General features: G+C 49.4%; 1 protein-coding gene across 13 annotated transcripts; it reads right to left on the minus strand.

Annotated features, from left to right (window-relative positions):
* Window positions 1–15,365: 15,365 nt before the first annotated feature.
* Window positions 15,366–23,920, minus strand: LOC105490943 (immunoglobulin superfamily containing leucine rich repeat 2). 13 transcript variants are annotated; one of them, XM_024795777.2, is made up of 4 exons: window positions 21,172–21,442; window positions 20,014–20,081; window positions 19,337–19,446; window positions 15,366–17,890 (listed from the first exon to the last, which is right to left on the minus strand). In XM_024795777.2, the coding sequence occupies exons 3-4, from the start codon at window positions 19,413–19,415 to the stop codon at window positions 15,642–15,644; spliced, it is 2,328 nt and encodes a 775-aa protein (XP_024651545.2). In that variant the 5' UTR covers window positions 19,416–19,446; window positions 20,014–20,081; window positions 21,172–21,442; the 3' UTR covers window positions 15,366–15,641. The 13 variants fall into 13 exon arrangements, with proteins under 13 accessions (XP_024651545.2, XP_011755248.2, XP_011755245.2 ...); XM_011756946.3 differs by lacking the exon at window positions 21,172–21,442 and adding an exon at window positions 20,944–21,146; XM_011756943.3 differs by lacking the exon at window positions 21,172–21,442 and adding an exon at window positions 20,938–21,146.
* Window positions 23,921–24,422: the final 502 nt, after the last annotated feature.

The raw sequence follows: 24,422 nt of genomic DNA on the forward strand, positions 1-24,422 counted from the left end.
CTCTACAAAAACCACAACAAAATTTAGCCAGGCATGGTGGTGCATGTCTGTAGTCCTAACTACTTGAGAGGTTGAGGCAGGAGGATCAAATGAGCCTGGAGGGCAGAGGTTGTAGTGAACAGAGATTGTGCAACTGCACTCCAGCCTGGGTGACAGAGTGAGACCCTGTTTCAAAAAAAAAAAAAAAGAAAAAAGAGAAAGAAAGGAAGGAAAAAAGAGAAAGTCAATGCAGAACACAATAAAAAGAACAAGAATAAGGAGGCTACTCATATTAAAAGATAGGATAGTTCACCAAGAAGATACAATAGGCACAAACATTCATGCATCTACTATTGCAGCTTTGACAGAAATATAAAGAGAAAACAAATCTACAATCAAAGTAGGAGATTTCTAATACACATCTCAGAAGTCCACAGGTCAGATAGAAAATAAGTAAGCATGTGAATGGTTTGATAAAAATTAAGTATATTGATCTTAAAAGTAATATAAAATATCTTACCCAATAATTGGAAAATACATATTCTCTTCAAGCACACATAAAATTTTCAGAAAAAATTAAACACGTACTAGCTCACAAAAGAAATCAATAAAATTCAAAAAACTGAAGTCGTGCACGACACCTTCACAAACCACATGTAATAAAATTAGGGCTTAAAAAAAAAAAAGAAGAAGAATAGGCCAGGCGCGGTGGCTCACGCCTGTAATCCCAGCACTTTGGGAGGTTGAGGAGGGTAGATTGTGAGGTCAGGAGATCGAGACCAGTCTGGCCAACAGAGTGAAACCCCGTCTCTACTAGAAATACAAAAATTAGCTGGTCATGGTGGCACGCTCCTGTACTACTCCCAGCTACTTGGGGGGCTGAGGCAGAAGAATTGCTTGAACCCAGGAGGTGGAGGTTGCAGTGAGCCAAAATCATGCCACTGCACTCCAGCCTGAGCAACAGAGCGAGGCTCCATCAAAAAACAACAAAAACAAAAACAAAAAACAAAAAAGAATAGTCAAATAAAACAACAGCAACAGCAACCACAAAATGATCCTGAAAAGTTTTAAATACATATATAAAATATTCTTGGGTTAAAGAGAAAATTCAGACAAGAATTACAAACTTTTTATTGTGGTGAAATACACATAGCATGACATCTTCACGACTTTTAAGTGTACAGTTCAGTGGCATTACGTTCATTCATATTGTAGTGTAATCATCCATCCATCCATCTCCAGAACTTTTTCATCATTGCATACTGAGATGCAGACTTTTACAAGAACGCTTAAAACATTACATAGTAAAACTTGCAGTATTTATCCAAAACAATATGCAGAGTATCTATAACCAATGAATTCACTCAAAAGCAATAAATGTTTAAAAAATTAACTAAGATCTCAACTCAAAAAGCTAGAAAAAAGGAAAATAGATAAATCCAAAGAAAGTAGAAAGAAAAATACTGGTAAAGATAAAAATCAGAAATTAATGAACTAGACTGGATGAAGTGGCTCACACCTATAATCCCAGCACTTTGGGAGGCTGAGGCGATTGGATAAATTGAGGTTAGGAGTTCAAGACCAGCCTGGCCAACAGGGTAAAACCTCATCTCTACTAAAAACACAAAAATTAACTGGATATAGAGGTGCACACCTGTAATCCTAGGTACTTGGGAGGCTGAGTGAGGCAGGAGAATCACTTGAACCTGGGAGGCGGAGGTTGCAGTGAGCCGCGATTGTGCCACTGCACTCCAGCCTGGGTGACAGAGCAAGACTCGTCTCAAAAAAAAAAAAAAAAAAAAAAAAGAACTAGACATAAAAAGATATAGAGTTGATTAACAAAAATAAAAGCTAGGTGTTTTTTGAAAAGACCACAGCTTGGGAATCCTAACAGAAAAAAAGAGAGGAGACATAAATAACAACATTAGAAGTGAAAATGAGGACATGATCATGTGAATAAATAAAAATAAGGACTGGTTATAAAAATAACATTTAAAACATCTAGCTTGGTGTGGTGCCTCTCACTTGTAATGCCAGCCCTTTGGGAGGCCAAAGTGGGAGGATCACTTGAGCCCAGGAGTTCGAGACCAGTCTGGTCTCAACATAGTGAGATCTTGCATCTAATAAAATAAAATAAAATGAAATAATTCTACCTGGAGAATCCCAAGGAAAATACTACAATTTCTTACAATCATTAGCTTGTTCAGCAAGTTTGCAGTATATAAGATCAACACAAAAATTATCACTTTTTATATACTAATAATGAACACCCCCAAAGAAGTTGGGACATAAATTTTTTTTTTTTTTTTTTTTTTTGAGACGGAGTCTCACTCTCCCAGGCTGGAGTGCAGTTGCGCGATCTGGGCTCACTGCAAGCTCCGCCTCTCGGGTTCACGCCATTCTCCTGCCTCAGCCTCCTGAGTAGCTGGGATTACAGGCACCACGCCCGGCTAATTTTTTTTGTATTTTTAGTAGAGACGGGGTTTCACCGTGTTAGCCAGGCTGGTCTCGATCTCCTGACCTCATGATCCACCTGCCTCGGCCTTCTAAAGTGCTGGGATGACAGGCGTGAGCCACCATACCCAGCCAAACATAACAAAATTTGTACAGGATCTGCAAGCTGAAAATTACAAAATGGTGATTAAAAAAGTCAAAGACAACCTAAAGAAGTAGAGAGACAATATCATGTGTTCATGGATTAAAAGGTTCAACATTGTAAATATGTTTATGGGTTTAACGCAATTTCTATCAAAATCTCAGCAATGTCTTTGTCTTTCCTTTGTAAACACAGATTTGTTTACTCTAAAATTTATATGGAAAGACATAGCCCCTAGAATGACTAAAACAATCTTACAAAAAAAAAAAAAAATCTAAAATGGGCGGAACCACTCTACCTGATATTAAGTCCTACTATGTGGTTACAATAATCAACACAGTGTGTTATTGGTGGAGGCACAGATGCAAAAATCAATGGAATTGAATAGAGAACCCAGAAATAGACCCACCCAAATATTTCCAATTGATTTTTTAACGAAGGTGCAATAGCAGTTCAACAAAGGAAGGATAGTCTTAACAAATGGTGCTGGAAAGACTGGACATCCACAGACAATGGGTTCTCCATCTAAACCTCACACCTTATACAAACATTAACTGAAAAAGTATAACTTGCAACTATAAAACTTTTAGACAAAAACATCGGGGAAAATCTCTAGGATCTAGAACTAGGCTAAGAGTTCTTAGACTTGACATCAAATGTATGATCCATAAAAGGAAAACTTGATAAATTTGACGTCATCAAAAAGTTTTTAAAAGTCTTCCTCTGTGAAAGACCCTGCTAAGAGGATGAAAATACAGGCTACAGAATGGAAGAAAATATTTGCAAATCACATATCCAGCAAAGGACTAGTATCTAGAATGAATAAAGAACTCTCGGCCGGGCGCGGTGGCTCAAGCCGGTAAAGTATGGCGCAAACCCGGGAGGCGGAGCTTGCAGTGACCTGAGATCCGGCCACTGCACTCCAGCCTGGGCGACAGAGCGAGACTCCATCTCAAAAAAAAAAAAAAAAAAAAGGACTCTCGGCCACGCACAGTGGCTCATGCCTGTAATTCCAGCACTCTGTGGGGGCTGAGGCAGGCAGATCACCTGAGGTCAGGAGTTTGAGATCAGCCCAACCAATATGGTGAGACCCCATCTCTACTAAAAATACAAAATTAGCCAGGTGTGGTGGCGTGCACCTGTAATCCCAGCTACTCGGGAGGCTGAGGCAGGAGAATTGCTTGAACCTGGGAGGTGGAGGTTGCAGTGAGCCAAGATCGTGCCATTGCACTCCAGCCTGGGCAACAAGAGTGAAAAAAAAAAAAAAAAGAAGAAGAATATATAAAGAACTCTCTAGTATCTAGAATACATAAAGAACTCTCAAAAATCAACAGTAAAAAAAAAATCCCCCAAACCTGAGAATATGTTAGATTACATGGCAAAAGGGAATTCAGGCTTCAGACAGAATTAAAGCTGTTATTCAGCTGGCTTTAAAATGGGGAAATTACCCTGGCTTATCTGGGTGAACTCATTGTGATCACCAAGATCCTTAAAAGTGGAAGAGAGACACAGCAAAGAGAGTCAGACAAACAGATGTAATGACAGAAGCCAAGTCTGGAGTGCAAGGGGAAAAACAATGCATACATATATGGTCACCTCACTGATGACAAAGGTGCTAAGGTCTTACTTATAGTGGGGGAAAAGATAATCTTTTCAATAAAAGGTGTTAGGTCAATTGAATATCCACATGGGAAAAAAATGAATCTTGACCCCACCTCACTCCTTATACAAAGTAACTTCCACATGCTTTGTAGATCTAAATAAAAAAGGTAAAATAATAATGTTTTTACAAGAAATCATAGGAGAATATTTTCATCATCTTGGGGTGGGCAAAGATTTCTTAAATATAGTCCCAAAGAGTTCTAACCATAAAGAAAAAATTGATAAATTGGAGCACATTAAAACTAAAAACAGCTCTTCATAAAAAGACACTACAAAAAGTGTGAAAAGAGAAGCTGAAGAGAGAGGGAAGACATTCTGTACAGAAAGCTCATACCCAGAATATATGAAGAATTTCTACAAATCAATAAGAAAAAGACAACCCAATGAAAAAGAGAGAAAGACAGTTTACATAAGAGGGTTTTCAAATGGACAGGAAACAACAGTATTCAACTTAATTAATTGTCAGGGTAATGCCAATTAAAAACACAATGCAATACCACTACACACCCAACAGAATGTCTAAAACCAAAAGCAGACAATACTGAGTTTGATGAGGACTCTCACGGCTGGCACAAGTGTAAATTGGTACATATTGAAAAAACTGTTTGGCAGTATCTATCAAAGCTGAGCATATGACAAGACTTCAAACCATTTGTGGAAAAATGGAATTAAAAGATAAAAATAAAAAATATAAACTTTATTTCTCAACATAAGCTCCATGAAGTTCAAGACACTTTTGTAAGTGATGATACCAGCTATTTAGTCCACCCCTAAAGAACTGAGGGTCCTGGAAATTTAACCATGTCGATGCTGTCTTTTAAATATTGTTAACTAAAGAAAAATGGGTGTTTTAAAAATATTTTTCTTAAGGTTAGGAAACAAAAAGAAGTCAGAAAGAGCCAAATCAGAACTGTAAGGTAGATGGCTAATGATTTCCCATTGAAACTCTTGCAAATTGCCCACTTTGATGAGGGGAATGAGCAGGAGCATTGTGGTGGAGAAGAACTCTCTGGTGAGGCTTTCCTGGGCATTTTTCTGCCAAAGCTTTGACCAACTTTCTAAAAACACTCTTGTAATAAGCAGATGTTATTGTTCTTTGGTCCTCCAGAAAGTCAACAAGTGAAATGCCTTGAGCATCCCAAAAAACTGTTACCATTGACTGGACCACTTCCACCTCTTGGTACACATTGCTTTGATTGTGCTTTGTCTTCAGGATGGTACTGGTAAAGCCATGTTTCATCTCCTGTTGCAATTCTTTGAAGAAATGCAACAGGAATCTTAATCCCACTTGTTTAAAATTTCCAATGAAAACTCTATTCTTGTCTACAGCTGATCTAGGAGCAATGGTTTTAGCACCCATTAAGTGAAAAGTTTGCTCAAATTTAATTTTTCAGTAGGAAGTGTATAATAAACTGAACCAATTGACATGTCTATAGTATTGGATATTTTTTGTGCTATTGTGAGTCCTCTTCAATTAGAGAACAAACAATTTTTGGCCAGCACAGTGACTCATGCCTATAATCCTAGCACCTTGGGAAGCTGAGGCAGACGGATCGCTTGAGCCCAGGAAGTTGAGACCAGGCTGTGCAACATGATGAAATCCAATCTCTACTAAAAATACAAAAAATTAGCCAGGCATGGTGGCATGCACCTGCAGTCCCAGCTAGTTGGAGGCTGAGGTGGGAGGATCACCTGAGCTCGGGAAGTTGAGGGAGCAGTGAGTTGAGATCACATTATTGCACTCCAGCCTGGACAATAGGAGTGAGACCCTGTCTCAAAAAAAGAAGATTTTTTTCTCCAAAAATTGACATGGATGGTCTGCTGCTGTGGGCTTCATCCTCAACATATTCTTATTCTTTCTTAAGAAAAGTTATCCATTTGTAAACTACTGATTTCTTTGGGGCATTGTCTCCATAAGCTTTTCCTAAGGCATCAATGATTTCATCATTCTTCCACCCAAACTTCACCATAAATTTGATTTTCGTTCTTGCTTTGATTTTAGCAGAACTCATGTTGCTGTAATGGAGGCTCTTTTCAAACTCATATCTTATCCTTCTTAGAGCCTCAAACTAGATCCTGTTCAGACATGTTATAACAAGTTAGTACAAGTTAGTGAAAACATTTTGAAATCATGGTTAGTTTTTTCATAATAAGCATTTTTCATGTACATTTTGAAGACTCCTGGAATATAAGAGGTTCCAATACAGGCAAAACTAATCTATGGTATTAGAAGTCATGAGAGTGGGGATGGAGGCATGACCCCGAGGGAGCATGAAGACACTGCAGGAGTGCTGGTAATTTTCTTTTCTTGATATGGGTACTGGTCATAAGAGGTATTTTCTCTTTATGAAAGTACTTTCCTGAATGTATGTTAGACTTCAACAAAAATTTAACCAAAAAGGTATACACCTTATGACATGGCCTCAAAAATATACAATGCAATATGAACAGAATTACAAGAAATAATTGACAAGTCTGAAATCCTAAGAGATTTTTAACATGCCTCTCTCAGAAATTAATAAAACAAGCAAACAAAAAATTAAGTGAGGAAAGAGAGAATATGTAATCAATAAAATTAACAAGCCTGATCTAATGAAAATATAAAAATCATAACCCAATAATTCAAGAATAAATATTATTTTCAAACTTATATAAACATTTACAAAAAGTTGACTACATCCTATTCCTCCAAGCAAGTTTTAATAATTACCAAATAATCAGCATCACCCAGTCTGTATTCTGACAAGGATGTAAGGCAAGTGGTATCAAAAACAAAAGTGTCAGAAAAAAAACCACATACATTTGAAAATGTAAAAGCCCATGTCTAAATAATTCATGAGTCAAGGAAAAAATCTCATGGAAATAAAATATTTAAAACTAAATGGTAATGTAAACATTACCTATCAAAACTTGGGGAATGCTGTTAAAGCAGTACTTAGGAGGACATTAATAGCTGTAAATGCATACCTTAAAATGAGGAAAGTTTAAAAATTCATGAATTCAGAACTGAACTCAAAAGGTAAACACTGAGAGGTTTATTGTTCTGAGTCAGACGGAGCCTGTGCCTTATGCCACTGCAGTGGCACCAGAGAGAAAATGATGATGTTGGTACCAGGGGGATCTGGGGTAGCTTCACAAAAGGGTTCCATGCTCCAGTGTAGCGTTCATGAAAGCAGCAAAGGACCTCTGCGAGAGCACCCAGTGGGAGCTGAGTCATGCCTGCAGACCTCCTAGACTCTACCCTAGGAAGCACCACCTTCAGGCTGGAGAGCTGCTCCACAGGCTAGCTCTTCATACAGACAGTGTGGAGTGATGGCTCCCCTGGATTTACAGTTACACCTTGCCCTAGGAACACCCAACAGGAGTGGCATTGCCAGTTCTGCAGTGAGACTGTACCTAGTGACCATCTGACTTGCCCCATGTGACGTCCCCTCTCACAATATCCCAGGACCATCGCAGCTCAAGATGAACAGGAAGTGAGCCCTAGACACCGGGTGGGATGTGGATGGATGATGGGGATAACACCCTTCCTGTGCACTTGGGGAGACTGAACTGAACCAGGTGGAAGCTCGTTGAGTCAGGGTGATGTTAATGGCACTGCTGTATATTTCCATACACAGGCATGCATGTTTATAAGTACACGCAGAAAATGGTCTGAAAAGATACATGGCACCAGGCAGGGCATGGTGGCTTACACCTGTAATCCCAGCACTTTGGGAGGCCGAGGCGAGTGGATCATCTGAGGCTGGGAGTTTGAGACCAGCTGACCAACATGGAGAAAACCCGTCTCTACTAAAAATACAAAAAAATTAGCCGGGCTTGGTGGCGCATGCCTGTACTCCCAACTCCTCAGGAGCTGAGGCAGGAAGATCGCTTGAGCCCAGGAGGCAGAGGTTGCAGTGGGCTGAGATAGCGCCATTGCACTCCAGCCTGGGTGACAAGAGTCACACTCCGTCACACACACACACACACACACACACACATTGAGGTATAACAAATTCAATAAAGTACACAACTCAAGTGTGTAGCTGGTGGATTTCTACATATGCATACACTCATGTAGCCACCACCCAGATCAAGATATAGAACATTTCTAGCATCTCAGAAGGCTCCTTTGAGTCCTCTCCTAATCCCAGTTAGTACCTTCCAACTTTTTTTTTTTTAATTATACTTTAAGTTCTAGGGTACATGTGCACAACATTCAGGTTTGTTACATATATATACAAGTGCCATGTTGGTATGCTGCACCCATTAACTCGTCATTTACATTAGGTATATCTCCTAATGCTATCCCTCCCCGCTACTCCCTCCCCACAATAGGACCCAGTGTGTGATGCTCCCCTTCCTGTGTCCAAGTGATCTCATTGTTCAATTCCCGCCTATAAGTGAGAACATGCGGTATTTGGTTTTCTGTTCTTGCAGTACCTTCCAACTTTTTCCAACAAAAATTAGTCTTGCCTGTATTGAACTTCCTATAAATTAAATCACTCATTCCATAATCTTTTGTGTCTTTCTTCTTTCACTCACCGTGATGACGTCCATGTTGTGTGTAACTGCAGTTTGTTCTTCATTGCTCTGCAGTATTCCAGGGTATGAATATACCACAGGTTACTTCCTCCATTCTACTCTTGGATATTTAGGTTGTTTCCAATTTGGGGCTATTACAAATAAAACTGCTATGAACATCGTTGTACTTGCATCCACCAAAGCACTCTTCTGTCTTTTGATGGATGTAAACACTCATTTCTATTGGATATATACCCAAGAGTGAGATTACTGAGTCAGAGGTATGTGTATCTTTAACGTTCCTAGATTGCCAAATATTTCTCCAAAGTGGCTATACCCACTTACATTCCCAACAGCAACCAAAGACAATTCTAGTTGAAACATGCATTACTTTTATTTATTTTCTTTCTTTCTTTTTTTTTTTTTTTGAGACGGAGTCTTGTTCTGTTGTCCACGTTGGAATGCAGTGGTGTGATCTCGGCTCACTATAGCCTCCGACTCCCAGGTTCAAGCAATTATCCTGCCTCAACCTCTGGAGTAGCTGGGATTACAGGCGCATGCCACCACGCCTGCCTAATTTTTTTGTATTTTTAGTAGAGACAGGGTTTCACCATGTTGGCCAAGCTGGTCTCAAACTCCTGATCACAAGTGACCTGCCCGCCTTGGCCTCCCAAAGTGCTGGGATTATAGGCACGAGCCACTGTACCCGGCCTGCATTACTTTTATAATCAGAAAAAAATAAATGCTATTTTGAGAAATAAGAGAAACAGCAAGAGAAATCCTTTTTCTAGACAAACTCTGTAATTAGCAGCAAATTTAAACATGTAGAAAATATATTATTCTACACTTCACTGGTTTGTAGGGGCTTCAGGAGGAGGTTTGGCTTGGCGACTAAGAGCTCTGGCATTGGAGTCAGATAACAAAAGGACAAACTTCAACCCTGCAAATTGCCAGCTGTGTGATCTTCAACAAACTACTAACCCTCTGTGCTCTTTCGTTTCTTTGTCTGTACATTATAATAATAACATTACCTCACAGGATCACTATAAGGAATGACAAAATAAAGCTTGTAAGATCCATAGAATGTGCCTGAAATATAGTAAGAGTTCAATAAATATTAGCTACTATTGGGATTATTAGTATTTATACTAATATTAGGTGGTGACTATTAGCATTCTTAGTCTAGATGTGTGGCAAGCCTCTATTATTAAAAAGCATTTGGTAATTAATTCTCCATTCCAATTCTCTCCCCATTTCCACACTGATCAATTCTTATGAAGTTCCTTGGTAATTTATATAATCATAGAAATTTTTCTCTCAAATGGTTGGATGCCTTGAATGGCTTTTAGACTCAATTTAAGAAACAGTTTGCGAATGTTGCTGGGAGAAAATGCATTTAATTTGCCAAAACCAAATTAACTCCTAATACACAAGGGAATACATGTAAGCAGTAAACAGTTGATAAAAATAAAAACACTTTTTCTCTCCTTGTTCCATGTGGACTTAAACTTAATTATTAAATTTACATTCACATGTCCAAACAAAGCACATACAATTAGCACAATTTTCAAAATCATACTGTCTTTAAATCCCATAAATTACTTATTCAACCATGGAATGATAAAAAGTCTTTCCAACTAATTTAACCCAAAAAGTTGGTTTTATTTTTGTGCCCATCGTGGGGACTTTGGATGGCCTTTTAAAAAATCCATATCAAGTCTCATTAGGAACACTGGTCATATTTTGAACAAAACGCTAATATTGCAAAACATTTTTAAATTTAATCTCTTCTATATGCCAGTCACAGCAGATCTTTCATTTTCAATACAGTGTTATTCTCTATTGAGTCCTAAGGCAAAATCTTATCATTGAACAGATAGGTGTGAGTGGCTACATTTCAAATGCAATCAATTAATTGACACATTACAACTGAAATGGCTCCACTTGCTTCCTCCCAACTGTCCAGCAGAATTTCTCTTGTCGATACCTTTATGTTGGAAACTTATAAGATAAAGGTATCTGTTAGATCAGACTTGGCAATTTATGGCCTCAACAAGGGGCCTTTCTTATGTCCTGGTACTAGGGCTTGGCTTTCTGCAGAGAAAGGAGATTCCCCAGTTTTTCTTGCTCTGTGCTTATACAGTCATGGTCCCTTCTTTGCAGGTGACGCCTCCTGTTGTGCAGACAGCAGGTCCCTTTTCCCCTATGGAGTGTCTCATAACTGGGGCTCTGTTAACAAATGTGGGGCAGGGTAGTCATGGCAAGATGCCACTCCTTTCCCTCTACCTACTAAAATGCATTCCACTGAGATCCAGGAGGAAAAACTGAGATGACCATCAGGGAGTCACAGGCCATATGTGTACTGACAACAAATCTTTGGAGATGTTCGCTTTAGTTGTGGTTGTTATTTGGATGTCATGGGTGGAGGGCTGCATTCCAGACACAAGATCTGGGACTAGAGGACCCTACCCCAGCTGCTTCTTTCTCAAAGAAGCCCTGCCTTCCTTTGTTCTTTTATAGTAATGGACTTTAATGATCTTCAAGATGGTTCTCATTTCAGCTGATCGTTAGGAAACATGTCAGGGGAGGAGGCACTCTTTTCAAATCACCTTTCTTTAGACAGGTTTCTGATCCTATTCAAGGCCACATCCCGGCCATCTGGTTTCTGTAGCTCAAAGAATTACTGCTCCTGATAAATTGCTCTGAGTTCTGAAGCTACTGCTGTCATATTGCATTCTCCGATCATTTACCAGGTCTCCCAAGACACACACACACACACACACACACTCACACACACACACTCCTCAAGCCGTTAGACTCCATTTCCATGTGGTATCCAAATAAGTTTTACAGCAAGACATACTGGAGAGACTGAAGCTAGCACAGCACATGAAGCATACAGGAAACACTCAAAAAAGTTGTATTGAATGGAAAGCCTTGGAGCCAGGGACAGAGGGTCAGAGGTGGAGATTACACCTCTACACCTGACAGGTTCTCCCAGAGCACTTGCCAGTTGCAGTCAGGCCTGAGGGGTGGAACCCAGGCAGAGACACATTTTAAACTGCTAAACAGCTGATTCCTTGGAAGAGGGGAGTGAAACGTGAGCTCCCCATCTCTGGACAAGTAAAAGCCAAAGTTGTACAACTACATGATGGGGACACTGTGAAAAAGAATTCAACCTCAAATGGTAGTTGAATTGGAACAACTTAGAACAGAGAGGAATGAGGGAGAGGAAATGAAAGGAAGACATTTTATTTTAATGTAATTAAATAAGTTAAATTAATTACATTTAAAAAGAGGTAGGAAGGAAGGCCAGAGGCTGGGGACCGTTCTGTGCATGTGCCCAACCTTTGGAAAGAAACTAGCGTGTTCCTGAGAGGGCTGGGATCTCAATGGGCAGTTGGCAGAGTGTCCCAGCACCCTGGTCCTTGGCCTCCAACACTATTCATTCCTGCCTGCGGATGGAGCCTTTGGGCCTGGCCACGCCCAGAAGCCACAAGGTCTAGCTGAGTAGTGTTTGCTAATACATTAGGATGCGTGGCCCTGGACAAAGAGGGGCAGAGCTTTCAGCTCCTCTCCACCTGCCCTAGTGACACTCAGGATCCTAGAGGGTCTCGTGGAGGGTCCCCAATTCCTAGGGCAGGCAGGGAAAGGAAGGGGCCTGTCTTCCCACGACCAGATGATTGAGTTGCATCAAAACTGCTGAGCACTCACTGGCCCAGACAGGTCTGTTCCCAGAAGCAATCATGTCATTGGATTCCTAACTAGACCCTAGGAATTGGGCCAGTCCTCGCCCCCTGCTCAGAGGTAGGATTTGCAGGTAGAACAAAGCAGGCGTCTTCCTAAAAGATAATATTCCTGAGTTGTGTCCCAGGCAGTAGGGTGGACTGCAGTGTTGGGCTGTGACCAGGGGCAGGGCTCAGGCTGTGGCCCTCAGAAGGGAATTTTTCTTGAAAACAGCTTTGCTGGTCTGGGAAGGGAACCTGGGCTCAGGCCCCAAGAAGTGTCACAGCCACCACCTATGCCAGAGGACAGACCTGAGGCTGGGGTAGGATGCCCAGCATTGGAACTTGGGCCTGTTCCCAGCCTGGACTGGTCCAATTAGGAAGACTCACAGAGACAGCAAAAGAGGGCAAGAAATTGGAAGCAGGAAGAAGGGAGGGGGGAGGTAGAATCTTCTTCTGCTTCCCATTTCTGTTGCTTTCCTCTTCCACCTCTCTTCCCTGCCTCTTCCAATCTTAGGGGGATTCAGCTGAAACACACCGCAGCCCAACCCCTGTGTTTTAGGCTGGGCAGGACCACAGCCTCTCTTCTTGATCCCCCTCTCTCCTGTTCCTCACCCTAGAAACCCCCTTTCTAGGACTGTGAAATCAGTGTGTTTTCAACCCTGATTCCATAGGTGCACCCCCTTAGCACACCCTGACGGTTGTCCATGCATCATTCACTGAGTGCTCCCCACCCACCCACACAACACACACACTTGGCTCCCAGGCCAAACGTGCCCGCTTGCTCTGGGCAATTAGCCTGGCCAGGTTCTCCCCTTTTTCTGCTTTACATCGTTTGCCCGCTCTGTACTTTGTGTTATTTGTGACTTCTCTTGTGCAAGCCACAGCAGTCTTGTCCCTATGAATCCCATTCTCTTCCCATCGGCTTCTCAGGGAACTCAAAGGCTGATGTGGAGACACAGAAACTGGGCAGTGTGACACCACACACAGCCACACCCCACTACACCGACAGTCTCAAGTGAAAGAGGGTGCCGCACACTCTCGAGTGCAAACGTACGTGGACGCACACTCAGACTACCTGTGTTTAGGGTCTACAGACACCCGCCCTCCTTTCTGGCAACCTCCCCCCTACTCACTTCCAGCCTGCCCTCGTTTTTTGTCACCCCACCCTGGAGTTTGAGACACCAAGAGAAGGGTTGGGTGCAAACACCTGGCAAAAAATCACGGAATGGTCACACAAACACGAAATCACTCAAGATAACAACGGGAGGCTGGGGGGAGGGTGCAGGGGGGCTCCCTCCTTCCGCGGTTTCCTCCTTCATCGCCCAGGCCTCCTCCTTCTGTCCCCTGACAAAAAATCACCGAGCCCAGCTCAAATCGATTGTTTTATTGACTGTTTGCATACAGACGCGTTTAGAAAAGGGCACGGGCTCCGGGTGCTACTCCGTCCCAGGCCCGCGCTTGCGCTGCGCTTCGCGAAGACCGCAGATCCCGAGGACTGAAACTCCCCCAACCCCAACTCCGACGCTTTCTTTCAAAATGGAAAAAAGAACCCCGCCCCCAGTCGCCGCGCCGCGCCCCTCCCTTTCCCTCCCTCCCCGCCCATCTGCACCCCCGCCCGCCCCCCTACACTACACGGTCACACTTTACAGGACACAGACTTTTCTCCTACAGGGCACGCTTGTCAGGGACTACACGCCGGGCAAACAACGATTCCCGCCGAAGCAGGGGCGGGTGGGGCGGGGCGACGCGAGGACCGAGACGAGAGGACAGAGGGGCTCGGCTCCATCCGGATCCCACCGCACAGTCGCACAGTCACGCGCAGGCTTTGTGCGAACTAGGGCGCGAGCCCTCCCGAGAGCCGTGGCCTGGGAGGCCACAGTCAGCTTCCTCCGCCTCTGGCGCTTTCCAGCTGGGTCTGGGTCGGGTGGATCCGCAGGAGCGGCGCTGTTGGGCGCACAGACCTGCGGAAAGCCCAACACACGGATAACGAAATTGGCCCGGGACCAAGTCCACGCGCTCAGCCGCCAAGAGGCGCGCGGTCCTGCGGCGCTTTAAGTTAGGAGAGAGACAACAGAAAACGCATTCCCTCCCTACCCCCCGACACACACACCCGATTTTCTCAGAGGCTGGGAAGGGGATGTTAGCACCAGACCCGAAATGTCGCTGTCTTGAAAACAACGAAAACAGGAAAATCTGAGCGCGGAGCTGAAAGGCGCCCCAGGCACCGGGCTGGACTCCAACAGGCCAGAAGTGGGGTGGGGGTGGGAGGACAGAAGGATTTGGTTCCCTGCCGGGAGGTGGCTTTGGAACTAAAAATTAGGGGTTGCCACGGATCCCGGCTTCTGGGAGTAGGGATTGAAAGGGAGGAGGGGCCGGGCGCAGTGGCTCAGGCCTGTAATCCCAGCACGCTGAGAGGCCGAGGCGGATGGATCACCTGAGGTCAAGAGATGCAGACCATCCTGGCCAACAGGTGAAACCCCATCGCTACTAAAAATAGAAAAAATTATCTGGGCGTGGTGGCGCGCGCCTGTAGTCCCAGCTACTCGGCAGGCTGAGACAGGAGAATCGCTTGAACCTGGGAGGCGGAGGTTGCAGTGAGCCGAGATCGCGCCTCTGCACTCCAGCCTGGGGACAGACCGAGACTCCGTCAAATTAAAAAAAAAAAAAAAAAAAAAAAAAAAAGGAAAAACAAAGAAAGGAAGGGGGAGGGGGAGGGGTCGAAGTGCGACCCCACAGCCCTCCACTGGCCCGGGCTGGCCCCGAAACCACGGCGTTACCGTGAAGTTTCCAACGTCTTCGCTCGTTTTGGCTCCAGAGCCCATGGTGGGGCGGGCTGCGGGGCGGATTTCGCAGATAATCGCGATGGGAATGGAGGAACATACATATCGCCCATCGTCTGCGGGTGGAGTCTTGCATGGGGTAAGAGAAACACTGTGCTTGGCGGGTAAGGGGATTCAGCCCGCAGGGAGAATGGCAGCCGTGGGTAGCGGGGACTGGTGAAATCGGCCCACTCCCTACTGGAAGTCCCTAGTAGTCAAGGTTGCGAAGTGGTAAGGGGGAGGAGTAGGTGAAAGTTGGGGACGGGGGACATAAGTCCTGCCAGCCCTAGACTACTGCTCCCAGGCACCCTAGGTGGAGGTCGGGAATGGGCGGGCCGGACGGGCCGAGGTTCAGCCTGCCGTCTGCCTGTAGTTGCCATTAATCTCCTGGGCGATGTTGACCGCCTCGGCGCCCAGGGGCAGTCGATCGCTGTACTCAGAGCCCGCCTCGAACTCCTCTTGGTTGGCCTTGGACTGGGACTCCACCAGTGAGCAGGCCGCCAGGCTCTCTTCTCTCTGCAGGTCCCCACTTGGGTCTCCCGGCTCCGCGTCTTCATCAAGGCCCTCCTCCTGTGCGTCCTCTGGTTCCTCGCCGCCCGCCTCGCCGCCTGCCGGGTAGCTTTTCTCGGACTCGAGGTAGGAAGCACGCGGGTCGAAGTCCGCGGCGATGCGCTTCTCCATAGGGTCAGGGGCCTGAGGCCGCAGGATCAGACGGTAGGGCTTGCCCGGGTGTTTAGCCAGCAGATGGCAGCAGGCGGCGCCCAGAAGGGGCACTGTGGCCAGCACCAGGAGGAATACGCTCACTGCCACGATGACCAGCAGCGATGGGAGCTCCTTCTTGGTGGAAAACACCACTTGCACGTGGCAGGCTTCGCCCGCCAGCGCCAGGCAGACGGAGTAGTTGGTACCCGGCCGCAGGCCTCGGAACCAGTAGGCATTGACGCCTTCCTCTACGCGGGACCACTGCACTGCCGCCCCGCCCCCAGCTGGACACAGATAGAGTAGGCGCAGGGGTCGCCGCCCGGGTCGCCGGTCTCCGCCAGCCCCGCCGGGCCCAGGGCCCCAGCGCGCAGCCAGCGGCGTCAGCTGCACCCGCGCCTCGCGCTCCGCCACATCCAGCGCGATGACGCCCAGCTCGAAGACGTGCGGCTTGAGCTCTGCGCTCTGGTTGAACGCGTGGTTAGAAACGTACCGAGAGGGATCCCCGTTGCCACAGCGCTGCTCCTCCGCTGGGTCCGCGAGGATCTGGTCTTCCGCCTCCTCTCCCTCACCTATGTCCTCCTCCGGCTCCGTCTCAGTCTCCCCGAGAATGCTGACCTTGGCCAGGCCTTGGCCTTTGATTTTGCCCTCGGGTTTGGAAGGCAGGACGCTGTTGCCCCGGCCCTTGCCTGTGGACTTGCGCTCAGAGGTCGGGGCCTGCCCGTCGGGTTCTCCCCCGGCGCCAGGCGCGTGTTTTGGGGGCCCGGTTGCTGCCACCGCCACACGCACTGACGTAGAGTTGGTGCCCAGCTCATTATGTGCACGGCAAGTGTAGACGCCCGCCTCCTTGGCACTCAGTAGGGGGACCAACAGGGAGCCGTTTGCGAGGGCCAGGAAGCGCGGTGTGGCTGGGGGCGCGGGCCAAGCGGGTGCGGGAATCGGCGTTGGGGCTTGGGTCTGCGTCAGCAAGTCCCCATCTCCTTCTTCTCCCTCTCCTTCTTCCGTCTCAACCCCATCGTCCTCCCCGCTCAGAACTGGTGGCTCTAAGACTACGGTGCCACCGGGGATCTGAAGTTGCCATTGCAGGCGGGGTGTGGGGTGGCCGTCGGCGATGCAGTGTAACATGAACGCCAGTCCCGCGCGCAGTGGGGTGCTCGGTGCCTCAAGCGGTGGCTCGGCACTCAGATGCACGCTGGGCGGTGCACAGGGCAGGGTGGGCAGGCGGTACACCGGCACCCCCTGCAGCGCGGGAGGCGACGCACAAGCAATGGAGTCGGGCTCGGGTAAGGACACCCGGGTGCTCGCGGCCCAGGCCTGCAGCCACACAAGGCCACAGCCGCAGTGGAAGGGATTGTGATAGAGTTGCAGGTGTGACAGCGCGCTGAGCGCGTCGAAGGTGCCGGGGGCCAGGGTACGCAGCCGGTTGTTGTTGATGCGCAGGGAACGCAGGTCCGGTAGCGCACCCAGTGCGTCCCGGGGCAGAGAGCCCAGGCGGTTATGGTTCATTTTGAGCAGCTGCAGCGCGCTCAGGTTGCGCAGGTCGCTCCACGGAAAGCTGGATATGAAGTTGTGGCTGAGGTCAAGGTTCTTGAGCTGACTCAGCACTGCCAGTGCGCCTGGCTCCACGGTGCGCACCTCATTGTGCGCCAGCCACAGCGACGTGACCTGTGTGACGTCGGCGAAGGCCCCTCGCCGCAGCACGGTGATCTTGTTCGCGGACAGACTAAGCGTGGTCACATTGGCAGGCAGTCCTTCTGGCACCTCGCGCAACTCTTTGTAAGCGCAGTCGGCGAACTGGTGAGCGTACTTGTCCACGCAGGCGCACGGCTCAGGGCATGCTCCAGCCCCTCCTAGAAGCGCCCAGACCAACCACAGGGCCCGAAGGGGGAACATCACGGCTCCTGCAGATGGAAGCCAGGGGAAGAGGAAAGAAGGTGACTCACTGAACCCTAGCTTACCTCCCCTATCAAACTCTGCCTCCGCAAACCCGTCTAGCACAAGTTCCAGGACTCAGGTAACCTCCTCTATGGCCAGGAGCCTCTCTTGGCCAGAAGTGAAGGTCAATAAAAATCTCGAGGTTCAACGGATACTCCTTCCCAGGGCCCTAATTTCCTTTTCCAGCGGCCCGGTACATCGCTCTTTTTTCCCTTCCTACTCCTTCCTTCACGCTGGAGCTGGCCCCTCCGTAGGCTCCGCAGCTCGCCTATCTCCAGCGGGCTCCTCTCGGACCCCTCTCTGTGTTTCTAAGCCTTAGTTTAACCCGGTGAAATGCATCCCACCCAGGAAGGACATTTTTGTCCGAGACTGGCTGTCCTCCCTGGAACCTTTGTCCCACATACAGCACTCGCACACACGCCCATTCAGGCGCACAACAATACAAACAGACGCGGGGGTTCATCATCAAACCGCCAACTTCTGCGGGCGTTTAGAGGACCTGATGCTCAATTAGGAGGCTCACAACACATTTCCTAAACTCACAAACACATATGCACCAAGACACGGATACAATAGACCCTGGAGACCTCATTGTTCTCTTAACCGAACCGGCATTTGTACAGCGTTTTCCACCACGGTACAAAGCGCTTTCCTGTCCATTGTGAGAATTAACAGACACAAGGACACAAGTCCTCACACGAACCGACCCATCCACAAGAACACAGGCATGCGCCCGTGTGTGCACACAGCCCTCCACTGTGATAAAAACCCAGCAGAGAAGCAATAGGAGGACCTGCACTGCACGACTTGAGATGTGGGATCTGGGGAAGCCCATCCCCATGCCCTTCTGCATCTAAGGCCGAAGAGTCACCTGCCCGGAGCTGCAGCTCCTGTGAGGGGAGAAGGTGGTTGCTCTGCCAACCTTCCTTATGGGGAAGGAGGTCCTTCCCCCATGTTTGGACCAGGTGTGTTGGGAAAGTGGTCACTAGAGCTTCCTCTCAGGTCCCCCAGGCGGCTCCCATTGGGCAGAGGCGTCCTCAGCCAACAGGTCATGGGGCTGCCACTACCTAATGAAGCTGGAGAAGGTGAAAGATTCTGCGCCTTTCTCCACAGCTCTGCGGTGCCTAAGGTCCCCCTCCCCATAAAACCTTAAGCCCGGTCACACAAACGAACTTGCACAGACTCCCTGCCCCCTCTGGAGCGCCTGTCAGGTTTGGCAGAGCCCCTCCCACACCCTGTCTTTGGGAACCTGCTCCTTCACTCTGCCTGTGCTCTTCTGGGAGGGTCCCTTCCCTCCCTTCTCAGTTCCTCCCAGACAGCACCTCCCCCCCCAGCCCTGCACCCAATGGGGTGCTCTAGGCTGGACCTACCCTCACCTGGGTCAAGGTTGTGGGGTGGCCCCCATTACTTACCCAATATTCGCCGACTCTCAGTAAATGTCCTAGGGCTGAAACCCCTTCTCCAGACCCGGTGTGGCAGAGCAGGAAACATAGCCCAAGGAAGATACTCGCATGTGTTGTGGCTGGGGGCCGGGGGCAAAGACAGAGACAGGTAAGTTTGGGGACTCGGTGGCCCCAAAGTACCACTTCAGTTTTTCCTTTTACGTCCTTTCCCCCCACCTCTCTGGCTGCAGGTTGGAGAAAGTCCTTGCGCGCTCCAGGGCCTGGCGGGGACGCGCATAGCCTCTCCTGCCTCCTGCTTGGTCTACTTTTGTTAAAGCCACGGAGACCCTCCCCAAGGCCAAGTCGGTCATAAGGGGCATCCCACTCCCACCGTCCCAGCTGGGCTCTTCGCAGCCTACTACACCCCCCATAACCCAGGTACCCCCACATTTACACAGCCGCTGACGTTGTTACTGTCCCTCATCACACCACCTCCCCCCTCAACGTTCAAACACATTCGCGCGCGCACAGTCCCTCACACCCTCCCCATAGTCGACCTTCACACGTTACAATCATCCATGGTCAGGTAATAATCGCATCAATGTGTTCAGTCCCTGCTACATTCACACGCATTTTCACGGGCACACCTGCACACGGGACACTTACCGTTCTCTCGCACACGCATACACACATTCACGCGAACTCACCCTCACGCGCCTGTCCCGCCAGCACCCGCAAGCTTCACTGCTAATTGAATGCAAGCCGCTTTTACGCCCTGCAACACGTGAGACAAACCATCTTTGAGGAATTTGGGGGAAGGAAAGCTGCGCGGCTGAAGTCGGGTGGGGGAAGGAGTGTCTTTGCCTTTAAACTCTTTTTGCAAATGCAGGCGGTGGCACCGACAGACCTCGAGCCGGACCCGCGGAGCTGCGCGCAGCAATGCTCGCGCGGACCCTTCCCTCTCGCACCCCCCGCTGCTAGCCGCCTCCTCCCCGAAGCCACGTTCAACACGATGCATAATTGATAGTGTTAGCAGAGCGCCGCGCCCTCCCTACCATTTTTGCCTGGATCTGGGCTGATATAAGCCCTAGTCTCCCCCCGCCCCCGCCGCCGCCGCCGCCGCCGCCGCCGCCGCCCCAACCCCCCTCCTCCCCGCCTGCTTGTCTAACCCGAGACCAGAACGCACAGCCCTGCAGGGCGTGCTGGGAAGGGACGCCCCCCTCCCCAGCCCACCGTAGCCCTGCCCAACCTCTTAAACCGGAACTCTTTACATCTGGTCTTTTGTGGCTAAACCAGCGCTTGCAGCCCACTGCCCGGCTCGTTGGCCTAAGCGCACCGCGGGACAGGTGGAGCAGGGGGAAGCTCTCCCGAGCTCACCCAAGCACCTCACTCCAAGTCTTGCCTGCTCCAGGAGAACGAGGCACGGAAGCTGCAGCAGACAGTAGCACAGACAAGGATGGTGTCAAAACGTCCGCTACTCTTGAGCACGGTGGGCTGGGGACTTCAGGCCTAAGCATTTCTCCCATCCTTGCCCCCCATATCTTCCCAGCCTCTCAAGCAGACACTCGGTCAACCCCACACGCTCTATCCCCCAAGCTGCGGTGGCCCCCCACCGCCCCGCCGTCTCACACCCTCACACAACAGCCGGCTTCAGCAGACTCGCTGTTCCCGACTCTCGCTCCTTAGCTCTGATGAAACCCCGACATTTCTTTCAGCGACGAGGAGGCGGAGGCGCGGCGATGTCGAGGCATTTGGCTAAAACCCGGTTTCCGCCCCCCGTGCGCTGCCCACGTTAGCCCTGGAGACAGCTACTGGCCAGAACCAGGAAAGGGGTTCAGGCTCCAGGAGACATGCAGAATCCCCACCCGTTCTGTAGCCACTGAGTTCTCCGGGCGCACCAAGTCCCACAGCCATCACCCCGGGCCATGGGGGGGTCTCTCGCGGTGGGTCGATGGCGCGGGTTTGGGGCTTCCGTGGAGATCAATACCCCGATTTGAGTGTTGAGCATCTTAATGAGCTAGGGGAGGGGGTGGGGAAGAGAGACAGGGTAAGAGCGCAGCATCTAAAGAGACCACCCGGCCCGGGGTTCCGAGGCTGCTTTGTAAATTAAATATGAACAGACTGGTGCGCTCACGCTCCAAGCGTCCCTCCCTCTCTCCTACTGCTGCCGTCGCTACAGGCGGCCCAGCGGGCTGGGACCATCGCATCTCGCTTAGCCCCAGTTCAGAACACAGAAATTCACACAGCCTGCTCTGGCCTGGGATCCCCCCAGCCCACCCATGGGGAGGGCGCAAGGCGCCTTTCAGGGAAGGTGTCTTCGAGAAAGGTCGAGGGGTGAGAGCACTGTGACCCGTCCCTGCCGGGGACCCTGTGGTGGGGCAGCCAGGATTGGGTCCCTAGCCTGGGAGTGAGTCCCTGAGGTTTCTAGGCCTTGAGGGGTCGGGGGAGGGACGCAGACAGCGGGACCAGCACACCCTTCTTTGTCTGCCGAACAAGGTGGGGGTGGGGGCGGGGAGCTGCGTCCTGGGCAGTTGTCCGGTCTTGGGATCCCTGAGGGGGCGGTCTTGGGAGCCTATGCCAGGGAAGGATCTTAGGAGGCAGGGGCCCAGCAGCTGGAGCTGAGTCCGGTTCCGGATGGCGTGTCCAGGGGACTTTTCGCGACTGAGTGAGGGGCGTCAGGCGGGGAGACTCAAGGCCTTTGGGCCCTCCTCCGGTTTTTACCTGTTTTCTTTCTTTCTTTTCTGCCTTCCGCAGGGAGGCAGAATCTGGGTAGTGGAAGGGAGAATGGGCTTGCTATTTGCCCGGAGCTTCCCCGGACTGCAGGAACCCGTCCTATAAGCAACCTGGAAACCTCGGGGCCCGAGGACCAGGGAAGACCCCCTTTCCTTGCTGTCTTGACAGGGTTGCAGAAGCCAAGGAGTTCGGCAGGGAGACCTTGGGTGGTTAAAGACGCAGTGACTACCCCTGCGCTGGAGCTGACTCCCGCGGTCCCCGGAGGCTCTAGCTCACTCTACAGCAAATGCTTTTGTCCCCTAGGCTGCCCTGGGGGAAAGACGCCCCTTACCCCTGCCTTTGAGCCTGGAGAGCCCAGTGCCCGCCCGGGCAGGGCTGGAGCCCGAGTCGCCCCAGGCAGAGTCCGCCGAGGCCTGGGGTGGGAGCCGCGACTTCTGGATCTGCCTCCGAGCTCAGCTAGAAGACTGCGCGCACCTCGTCCGGCGCCGCCCGGTGCTCAGAAGCCGGTCTAATGTTTATAACGTTAATAAAGACACAGTTACGGGAGGGCTGGGTAACAGGGAACCAAGACCTCACCCCGCCGCCGCCCACGTCTTTGATCGTTAAAGAAACAGTCAACTAATCAGGTGTGTGGAAGTAGGGGTGGGGGAGGGGAGGGTGTCAAGGTTCCAAGCCGGGAGCGCAGAGGGTCCCAGATTCAGAATCTGCCGAATCCAGACTAAGGCTTCTAACCAGGCTGGGGCCGACCCCAGATAGACCCAGGAATGGAGAGCTGGAGCCCCCGGCCACTTTTTGCGGATCGACCCTTAACTTCAACGTTGTGAATCCGGAGCGTCGGGATGGTGGGGAAGACTGAAACCCATTGGATCTGGGGACTTGCTGCAGCGACTCCGTCCGCGCGCTGTTCCTGGGGCCCAAGCCTGCTCCGCGCGCTGTTCCTGGGGCCCAAGCCTGCTCCGCGCGCGCCCCCTGCTGGACACCGCTTGCCGGGCGCAGAGGCGGATCAATGGCGGAGGGTGCCGGCTGGGCGAGGAAGATGTGGCTGGAACCCTGCACCAAGGCGAGCGCTGCCCGCGGCTCTGCAGTCCTGCGGCGCGATACTCCAGTGGGGCGCGCTTAACCAAAGTCCCGAGGCTTTACTTCCCGTGCCCACCCAGTCTATGTCCCAGGTATCAGCAACCTCTGTTGTCCCCTACACAACACAGGCGCGGTCCCTACTTCGCTCTGCGTAGTGTTTCCAGTGCCCAGGGCGTCTCCTAATTCTTGAACGATAGTCGTCCCTGGCACGAAAGCTTCTTATACACCTCTCCCATTCTCCCTTCTCTCTGAGTCTTATGACTCTCTCAGGGGCCTATTAAAATAAATATCTGATATCTGAAAAAAAATCTATTGGCGCTAAGAGGGGCAAAAGGAAACTGCAAAATTGGAAGAAATCGATGTTTGAATGTTTAGGACATGCAATATTGTGTAAACGATTCTGTTGCAACTGCACTCAGAGTTGTATATATGCCCTTGTATTTTAATGTGGCACGCAGAGGATTTAATGGACTTGCCTAAAGATGTGGGAAGGGCCTCTGAGAATAAGAAAGCCGGGGCCCAGATGGGCATCAAACATCCCCACCATAGCAGCCGGTTAAGGCTGCGGAGACCTTCCCCACGGCTGCCCTCCAGCCAGAAGCCCCTGAACACTCACTGTTTTCCATCTTTCAGCTTCTGCGCGCGCGCGCGCACACACACACACACACACACACACACACACACACACACACACACACACACGTTCTCTCCAGTCCCTCACCTCCAAGAAGCTGCTTTCCTTTTCTAATTTCCAGTCGAAAGATCACTCCTCAGGGAAGCCAGGCCCAGTTTATACTTCCCCCTCCGGCTTTTCCTTGTACAGGCTCTATGTAGTCGTCAGGAGGGCAGGTTCTAGCATCAGACTCCATTATGTACTGACTGTGTGTCCTTAGCCAAGTTATTTAACCTCTCTGTGCCTCAAGAAAAAAAGGCATAAATAAGAGTACTGGCCAGGCGTGGTGGCTCACGCCTGTAATCCCAGCACTTTGGGAGGCCAAGGCGGGCGGATCACGAGGTCAGGAGTTTGAGACCAGCCTGACCAACATGGTGAAACCCCGTCTCTACTAAAATCACAAAAATTAGCCGGGTGTGGTGGTGCGTGCCTGTAATCCCAGCTACTCAGGAGGCTGAGGCAGGAGAATCACTTGAACCTGGGAGGCAAAGATTGCAGTGAGCCGAGATCGTGCCACTGCATTCCAGCCTGGGTGACAGAGTGAGACTCTATCTTTAAAAACAACAACAACAAAAGAATACCTACGCTTTTGGGTCACCTTGAGGATTAAATGAATCAATGTATGCAAAGCAC

The sequence above is a fragment of the Macaca nemestrina genome, chromosome 7 (assembly GCF_043159975.1).
Source record: "Macaca nemestrina isolate mMacNem1 chromosome 7, mMacNem.hap1, whole genome shotgun sequence".
Lineage (NCBI taxonomy): Eukaryota > Metazoa > Chordata > Mammalia > Primates > Cercopithecidae > Macaca > Macaca nemestrina.